Source organism: Phyllobates terribilis, unplaced genomic scaffold (assembly GCF_046119375.1).
Source record: "Phyllobates terribilis strain yellow unplaced genomic scaffold, ASM4611937v1 Scaffold_4__5_contigs__length_816908805, whole genome shotgun sequence".
Classification (NCBI taxonomy): Eukaryota; Metazoa; Chordata; class Amphibia; order Anura; family Dendrobatidae; genus Phyllobates; species Phyllobates terribilis.
The window spans coordinates 56,342,590-56,351,773 of NW_027362764.1; the positions used below are offsets into that span (position 1 = coordinate 56,342,590).

Below are 9,184 nucleotides of genomic sequence, written 5' to 3' on the forward strand. Positions count from 1 at the left end.
AAGACACATCTGCATGTTTTTCTCAATATCTGACATGAAATCAGAATAAACCTTTCCCGTTTTAGGTCAATTAGGATTACCAGAATTTTTAATATTTTTAATATTTGCCAAATGCCAGAATAATGATGGAGAGAGAATGTTATAAGGCATTTTTCTGTCTTTATTAGGCCGGGGTTCAGACTGGCGTATTTCACAGACCGTATACGGACCACAAGGCCCATACTGACCGCAGGTCTCCTGCCCTGAACCTACAGCCTCGTATCATCACAAACCAACCAAAATCTCAGGCAGATCACAAGTCAAGCCCTGTTCACATGGAAGTTTTTGAGGTGTTTAAAAACTATAGGTTTTTCCAAGTAGAAATCCTCTCAGGGAAAAGTCATTTTTGAAGGAATTTTTATTTTTTTTTTGCTGCCGTCTGACTGGAGCAGATTCTCAGTGACCTTCGCCAGTTTTTCAAAAACCTCTTTAGGAAAAAAAAATACTGAAAAAAAATTCACCTAAGTCGATTTTTAATGGAAATAGATAAGAATGCCTTTCATAAGCTTTTATTATTTTGAAGATTTCGTAATGAATCCATTCAAAACAATGTTTGATATAAACGCTACTGGACATTGAAGCACAATGTATTGCCAAATATCTTTTTGGGGTTTTTTTTGCGCCGCTAACACATTTTGTGTCACAATCTTGTGGAATATGACAATTGTGTCACATTATATAATAATGGCACCGGATAATCTCAGAGCGTTGCTTTATTAATATTACAAGTAATGATGTCGGTGAGGACGTGTATAGTCAGTGAGTGAGGCGTATACACGGAGAGGTCATTGTCATTTATATATGTGGTAACGTTTCCATGACAACAGGAACAGCAGGCGGGAAAGAGGCGTCGCTGGAAGGGGGCGGAGCTACTTTTAGTAAACTCCTCCCTAGTGATGCGCGCTAACCAATCAGCGGCGGGCGGGTGAGGCTCCCGCCAGATTATAAACCGCGCAGCAAGCCGAGAGCGGGAGTTCATCAGCCTCTTCCGCAGTGAGAAGAAGTAGACTCGAGTAGCCGCCATCATGTGGATCCAGGTGCGCACCATGGACGGCAGGGAGACTCACCGCATTGACTCCCTGTCTAAGCTGACCAAGGTGGAGGAGCTGCGGGAGCGGATCCAGGAGGTGTTCGGAGCGGAGCAGGACCGGCAGCGGCTCTTCTACCGGGGGAAGCAGATGGAGGACGGACACACGCTCTTTGATTACAGCGTCGGCCTGAATGACATCGTGCAGCTGCTGCTCCGCCAGCTCCCGCCGCCGCCTCCTCCTTCTTCCTCGGTGCCGGTAACGGCGGAAGAGCCCGACGACAACGACTCCCCGATGTCAGAGACTGAGCCGGAGGAGGAGCCGAGCGCCCGCGGCCTGTACCGGGTAAAGGAGCCGGTGGACGCCCGGGACCTGCACATGGGCGCCTGGTTCGAGGCGGAGGTGGTGAACGTGACCCGGGGAAGCCCTGGAGACCCCGCTGATGACGTCATCTACCATATAAAGTATGAGGACTATCCTGAGGATGGGGTGGTGCAGCTGAGGGGCCAGGACCTGCGCCCCCGAGCCCGGAGCACGCTGTCCTGGGACGAGCTGCAGGCCGGACTGGTGGTCATGCTCAACTACAACCCCGACGAGCCCAAAGAGCGGGGCTACTGGTACGACGCCGAGATCCTCCGCAAGAAAGAGGGCAAGGCCAGCAAGGAACTGTACGCCAAACTGCTAATGGGGGACGCTGGAGACCCCATAAATGACTGCAAAATAGTATTTGTGGATGAGGTGTTTAAGATCGAGAAGCCCGGGACCCCAATCCCTACTGAGACTCTGCACCCGCCTCCCGAGGAGGTGGCCGCCAAGCCACAGACTGGACCCCAATGCAAGCTGTGCAAGGATGACCCCAAAACCAAGTGTCGCATGTGCGCCTGCCATGTCTGCGGGGGCAAACAGGACCCAGAGAAGCAGCTGCTGTGCGATGAGTGCGACATGGCCTTCCATATCTACTGCCTGGACCCTCCGCTGTCCGCCCTACCAGATGTGGATGACTGGTACTGCCCGGACTGCAGGAACGATACCAGCGAGGTGGTGCTTGCCGGGGAAAAGCTGAAAGAGAGTAAAAAGAAAGCCAAGATGGCGTCTGCCAGCTCATCTTCTCAAAGAGACTGGGGGAAAGGCATGGCGTGCGTCGGGCGCTCCAGAGAGTGCACCATTGTCCCGTCCAATCACTACGGCCCTGTACCCGGTGTACCCGTTGGCACCATGTGGAAGTTCAGGGTGCAGGTTAGCGAGGCGGGTGTGCATCGGCCCCATGTGGCTGGCATCCACGGGAGAAGCAATGATGGCTCCTTTTCTCTGGTCCTGGCTGGTGGTTACGAGGATGATGCAGATGATGGCACAGAGTTTACCTACACCGGGAGCGGAGGTCGTGACCTCTCTGGCAACAAGCGGACGGCGGAGCAGTCATGTGACCAGAAACTGACTAACATGAACAGAGCCCTGGCCCTCAACTGCAGCGCCCCCATCAATGACAAAGAAGGGGCTGAAGCTAAAGACTGGAAAGCGGGTAAACCCGTGCGTGTTGTGCGCAATGCCAAGGGGCGGAAACACAGCACATTTGCCCCAGAAGAGGGAAACCGATACGACGGCATCTACAAAATAGTGAAATACTGGCCTGAGAAGGGCAAATCCGGATTCCTCATCTGGCGCTACCTGCTGAGGAGAGATGACGACGAGCCGGCACCATGGACCAAGGAAGGCAAAGACCGCATTAAAAAACTGGGCCTCACCATGCAGTACCCCGAGGGTTACCTAGAGTCTGTGGCCAACAAGGAGAGGGAGAAGGAAAGCACCGATTCTGATGAACTGGAAACTCCGGTCAAAGGAAAGAGAAAAAGGAAATCTGTCATTGAGGATGATGATGAGGACGACGAGGAGGGAACGCAGAAGAAAACTAAAACTGAGCTTGTGTACGACCTGACCCCGGAGCAAAAAGAGCTGATCGAGAAGGACGAGCTGAACGTCAAGTTGTGGAGCGAAGTAATGACACATCTAAAGGAGGGGCCCAAATTCATCAGCAAGGTGGAGGAGACTTTCCTGTGCATCTGCTGCCAGGAGGTGGTGTACCAGCCCATCACCACCGAGTGTCTGCACAACATCTGCAAGAGCTGCCTGGACCGCTCCTTCAAGGCCTCCGTGTACAGCTGTCCGGCCTGCCGACACGACCTGGGCAAGAACTATGACATGCGGGTGAACAAGCCCCTGCAGAGCGTCCTCGGCCAGCTCTTCCCTGGCTACGAGAGGGGGCGATAATTGGTGGGCAGCAAAGATTACGTTATGGCAGCTATTATCTTTCTGGGACTCTGCCATAATTGCTGATGCCTCCCCTGAACTCTCCAGTCCTTCGTCTGACTCTGAGATCAAAGGCTGCAGCGGACATGACTTGCTGGCATACTCCCATCTATAGGCATACGCGGAGGAGAGGCGATGTTACCTGCATGCTGCTCTACCCATCTGGATATAAGAGATTTATTGTCAAGACATGTATGAAGCCAAGTCACTATAACAATGTTTTGTTTTGCAGGACTATAAGCCACCATTGATCAGGGTCTAACGAGCCCATGAGTATATCCTGTGTCACTGCTTAATAGTAAGGGTTATTCCAATCTTTAGAAGTTATCACCTATCTGGTGGTCTCACTACTGGGATCCACTCTGATCCAGAAAACAGGACTCTGCAGAGTGTTTTTCTTTTATGTAGTGGTGGCCGGAAGTGCACTGCTGCGCCATTTTCTATGGGACTACCACAAAAAGCAGAGCACTGTACTCTGGCAGCTCCATAGAGAATGAACACAGGAGAGGGGCACATGTCCGGCCATCGTTACATTCAAACTGGGGTAGGAGTCCTGGCATATGGAAGCCAGGTAGTTCAGCAAATTCGGTAGTAACTTCTAAAAATGGGATTAACCCAGTAAACGCTGAAACAATTAATTCTCACTAACTTGTAGTTTATTGATCTCTACTCAGTTTGGGGTTAGGAGTCCAGTGGGCGGTCCTACTAGTAGATGGACAGCTATCAGTGACTGAGGCCACTTGTGCTCCCAAGTGAATGAAGAGATCAATAAACGGCCGGTTATGACTTCTCAGATCCTATTAGTTGTTCTATAACTTTATCCCATATCTGTATTATTCATTATTGGTAGCGCCCGTACTCAGGGTTGTGCCAATATCTCCCGCTTGCTCCTCTGCAGCAGAGCCGACCTTTCCTCCCATGGATAGAATGTCCCTGTAGGAGCCAAATAGTGATTTTTAAATGGGGTCTTTGGGTCACCTGCTGTAGGGAGTAATTATCACTGTATAGTCGTATGTTTTCTGTTCTGCTGGTAATGGTGTCTAATGTCCAAGAACTGTTTAAAAGGGGTATTTCCATCTTCAAGGTCCTATCCCAATATGTACTAGATAATATTAGCAAATATCTCCAATTAGAAATATAGTATAGTTCTTCTGATTCACTATGTCGCATTGCAGTAGCTTAGGTATTCATGGTTAAGCCCACTAACTGTCAGGTATCCATAGTTACAACTACTCATGTACTACAGTACTGCAATGCCCTGCACACGGGGGAAGTGACATAGCGAATCAAAAGAACTAATACTATATTTCTAGTTTGAGGTATTTGCTAATATTATACTAGCTGGGATTTTGGAGATGGGAATACCCCTTTAAGTCCCTCTATGCTTCACTGTGCCTGACCTGCTGTCTTAGGCTATGTGCCCACGTGGCAGAAATGAAGCAGAAAATTTCTGCTTCATTTCTGCAAGTCCTCTCCCGGAAAAAAACACATACGGAATTCCGCACACGTTTGTCGCGCGTTTTCCACATGCGGAATTGCCTTGCGTGTTTGATTGCGTTGCCAAAGGCAATTCCGCTTGTGGAAACGCCAAATTAATTGACATGCTGTGGATTTTTCTGCACATCAAAAACGCTGCGGAAAAATCCGCAGCATGGGCATAGAACTTGCGGAATCCCCATGGGGGGTGGATTACCTAGCGTTTCACAAGCGTTTACGCTGCGGAAATTCCGCCGCATATACGCTTCAAAAACGCTACGTGGGCACCCAGCCTTATACACTATGTAAGCCTTAAAGGGCACAGCTGTGAGGACCCCCAACAATCAAGATAAGGCTCGATCATGTGCACCTCTCCACGAGATGAGTACCAGAGATGAGTACATTGCTCATCTGGTCCTGCAGCAATCTAGTTTCCAGATGTAGAATATATATGTGACTGTTTCTCCATTATCCGCTTTGCTCCTTGTTCTCTACCTGCCACATAGAACACGATCAGATCCTTGTCTCATCAGTCACTGACTCCCTTTTCCCCCTGGCGATAGGGGAGGCCTCAGGTCTTTTGTTAGCTTTGTTCTGCTGCATCAATGTCTGTGTGCTTTTATATGTCCATTTTTTTTTTTTTTTTTTTTTCTGTGCTTTTTGAATATTTGAAATCTGATGTGATAAATATTTTACAAATGTTTCTGGGATTTTCCTTGTCTAATGTTCACATTTAAATAAATGTCTTTCATTTCTGCAAGATACAAATGGACTTCAGTTTTGGGTGTGCAGAGTGATCATGGTTGGTCTGGTGGAGTTCGTTCAAACGTGTGTGTGTGTGTGTGTGTGTGTATGTATGTGTGTGTGTATATATATATATATATATATATATATATATATATATATATACACACACACCACTGATCACTTTTGTCCAGTGTTCTGGATCAGACTTTCAGCAGAGTTGGGTTTTCTTCGAGGGGGTCGCCAGCTTACAAGTCTGTGGTAACTGACTGTAGACTTATGAATCCCCATAGCACAAGCACACTGAGGATTCTCCAGCGCCGGAAACAGCGGTCACGTGACTGCAAGTATGTGATTTGCATACTCCCACCCACATTCAGATTAGACTGTTTTTGCTCTCACTCAATAGACTTGCATTGAGTAAGGCCGTGCATGTCTAGTCTTAAGTGTGGCCGGGAGTATGCAAATTTAAATACTTGTGGTCAAGTGACCGCTGATTCCAGTGCTGGAGAATCCTTGCAGTGTGCGCGCTGTGGGAATTCCTAAGTCTACAGTCAGTTACCGCAGACTTGTATTTTAAGAGCAGCCAATGGTCCTGATTGAGATAGAAAAGGGCTAAACTTTGAAACCACATGGCAGAGTGTAAACTTTTGAATATTTAGATATGTTTCCATCAGAATTATTTTTTTTTTAAATCTAATAAAACACCCTATAAAGCCCTTTTTTTTTTTTTTTTTTTTTTTTTTTTTTTTTTTTTTTTATAAATATTATGATTGTGATGGCAATAGTAACAACTCTAGTATCAGCCCCTGTACATTATATGTCTGCCCCTTAGAAGAAAAAGGCGATTTACTTTATTTTTGGCATCCAATATCAATAAAAAAAAAATAAAAATTTATTGGGGCGAGACGTCCAGCTTATAGGGAATGTTGTCTGGAAAACTTTAATAATGGAACTAGCAGTAAGGCCGTATAGGTGACACATGTCTTGTGTTCATCCAATGTGGCAGTGCTGAGAAATCAAGCTTGCAAGTGCATAGGGGGCGTGTCACTACGCAGTGCACTGATACACCCCAAATGCACTTCCACACCAATTTGCATATGTCAAAAAGCTGGGAAAACAAAAAAAAAGCATCAAGAACTTGTTGGATCTGAAAACTTTGGAAAAACCACATACATTTCGCTTATAAATCATGATGGCTTTTTCTGCCTCAAAAAAAAGCAAGTCTCCCAAGTCCAACCGAGTGATTTTTTTTGCAACTCACTTTTTGCGGTAGTGTGGGTGTCACAACGTGACCACATTCACTACAGCGCTGCGATATAGTAGCAGCACCAAGCCAAATTCGGTCAGGAGACAGTTGCCACAGCCAAAGTCTCTGTGTTGCCTCCCCTTAAAATCAATTATGATCTCAATTTTTATAGGTGATGACTTGAGGATAGTTCAAGTCTGACCACCGGGACCCTCATCGATGATTAGGGGGGGGGGGGGGGGGGGGGTTGATTAGTCCTCTGGTTTAATGGAGCAGTTGGTCAATCATGTGTATCATAGCTCCAGCTGACAGACATGGCTGTACTCTGCCTGAACGCTTTCACAAGGGTGGGATTGTTATTTCGATCTCTAAGGTCAGACCCCCACCAGCAATCACAAATGCACTCATCTATGGTTACAACTTTGTATGTCAATACACATGTGAATGTCAGGGCATGCTGAGAGTTGTAGTTACTCAACAGCTGAGGAGTCACATGTTGCAGATCTTTGCCCCGGAGCTGGAGAATATGCTGAGTACCTGCTGTCCGTCCACAAGTCCCAGTTTCTCGGCCAGCTGTCTGTTGAGCTCCACCACAGTGTAGTCTGTAACTCTGTTGCGATTCTCCATCCAACCAAGATAGACCGGCTGCTCCTCCCATGTCACCTCTACAGCGCCGCCCTGGAGGAAACATGACAGCGTGCAATCAGTGGTCTGTGCGTCACCATGTACTGAATTTGTTTTCTTAAAAACTGAACCCAGGATGGTGTAAAAACAAAAATCACACCAAAATAGAAGGCTTAGGAGGGGGGATCCTGCTGACAAATTCCCTTTAATATCTAATAGGATCTGGACCCTTTATTCAAATTTTAAGCTGTGCTTTTCAGTACCAGCAAAAGCAATGATATCTCAGAAATCTCATGCACAAACATTTTTTTTTTTTCCTGACTGATTTGGAAAACTGCTGCGTTTTTGCAAACTGCAATATGTCACTTCTTTCAGGGTTTTTGCAGTGTTTTTTCACCCATAGAAAGCAATGAGTAAGTGCAAAAAGGCAGCGAGAAATGCAGGTATCAGGTTTTGCTGCAGAAAACTCTGGAAGTTGCGTCATGTATTTTTTTGGGGCACTAAACTTTATCAGCATGCACAAGAGACCTGATAAAAGCAGCAAAACCTGCTTTTCTTTTCGTAAGCAGCTTTTTTACTGCCAAGGGAGCAGGTTTTGCCTGCAGAAAAAAAAAAACACAATGTGTGCACACAGCCTAAGGATCCCAGAGGTCGGCTTTCTCAGGGATCGTATCCTAGAAATATGTCATCACTTGCAGAAATGAGAATATCCCTTTAATGGGATTTAGCAATACTAACCAGCCCTTTAATTAAAAATATGACCACATAGATGAAACTTGCTCCGTCCTGAGACCTTAGCTGCACCTTAGTTTCGGGACCTAAATTTTATAAGATCCGCACGAGCCGCCGATGCAGCAGCCGCCCCTCCCCCAGTCCGGACGCCTCTCGCCACAATTACTCATTAACGTCGCTCCTTTCTCGGCTTCTCCTGGAGCAAAGGTTTTATTATAGCGGACGGTTACGCTGCAGATCTCACGTACGCATGCGGGGACATTAATGACCATCTGTAGGGAAAAGAGATCACATTCTGCAGAAAAAGGGGGGCATTTTTGTCCTACATAGAATAAAGAATTTAAAGGGGAACACACACACCCCAAAAAGGGACATGTGCAGAGCAATCTCTGAGCCGGGCCAAAGGGCTCCAAGCTCTACAGAGACCCTGACATCTAGAAATCAATGGTGGTCTCAGATCTCATGTAGTTATGACTCCAGCTGTTATAGAACTACAACTTCCAGTATGCCCTGACAGCAGCATGCTGGGAGTTGTAGTTCAGCACAAGTTAGGGACGCTCAGAAGCACCTGCGTGCACAGAGAGGACATATTGTCCCTTATATATACGCTGAGTGCACAGCCTGCAGGAGGTCGGCAGGGGACGCTCTCACCTGTTCCAGGCGCAGCTGTGCCCTGAGCTCGGGTGTCAGGCGCAGGAACGCATCCTTAGCGCAGGTTAAGGTGACGGTGACAGCCGCAGCCCCCGTTATCCCCCCTCCCAGCATTCCCCACGGCGGCTCCAGATCACAACATCAGCCCTGCAGTGCTGGGGACACACTGCTGCTGGGACTCGGCATTCTACCAATGACAGGGGGGGACAGTTCACAGGTGTCACACAAAAGCTCCTATACTAAGAATAAAACAACGCCTGGAATAAATCATAGATTATTCTAATTTAATAAAAACTAAATATCATATAGGAGTGTATAATATTTTTGTTTAAATGTA

General features: G+C 47.1%; 2 protein-coding genes across 5 annotated transcripts in view; one reads left to right on the forward strand and one right to left on the reverse strand.

Moving 5' to 3' along the window:
• The window catches only part of PEX1 (peroxisomal biogenesis factor 1), a 71,705-nt gene extending 62,677 nt beyond the window's left edge, over positions 1-9,028 (reverse strand). Inside the window, exons 1-3 of one of the 4 annotated variants that reach the window (XM_073677365.1) lie at positions 8,848-8,984; positions 8,363-8,468; positions 7,378-7,518 (exon numbers count right to left, since the gene is read on the reverse strand). In XM_073677365.1, coding sequence (XP_073533466.1) covers positions 7,378-7,467 — 90 coding nt within the window. In that variant the 5' untranslated portion in view covers positions 7,468-7,518; positions 8,363-8,468; positions 8,848-8,984. Of the gene's footprint in view, positions 1-7,377; positions 7,519-8,202; positions 8,343-8,362; positions 8,469-8,847 lie in introns of those variants that run through there. The other 3 variants (XM_073677367.1, XM_073677364.1, XM_073677366.1) reach the window with 3 other exon arrangements.
• On the forward strand, positions 971-5,615 carry LOC141264934 (E3 ubiquitin-protein ligase UHRF1-like). Its single transcript, XM_073677362.1, has one exon. It carries the CDS (start codon positions 1,065-1,067, stop codon positions 3,330-3,332), a length of 2,268 nt encoding a protein of 755 aa, XP_073533463.1. The 5' UTR covers positions 971-1,064; the 3' UTR covers positions 3,333-5,615.
• Positions 9,029-9,184: the final 156 nt, after the last annotated feature.

What these genes read in the sequence shown, in the direction of transcription:
- LOC141264934 (XM_073677362.1), top strand. Translation starts at nt 1,065, where the DNA reads ATGTGGATCCAGGTGCGCACCATGGACGGCAGGGAGACTCACCGCATT.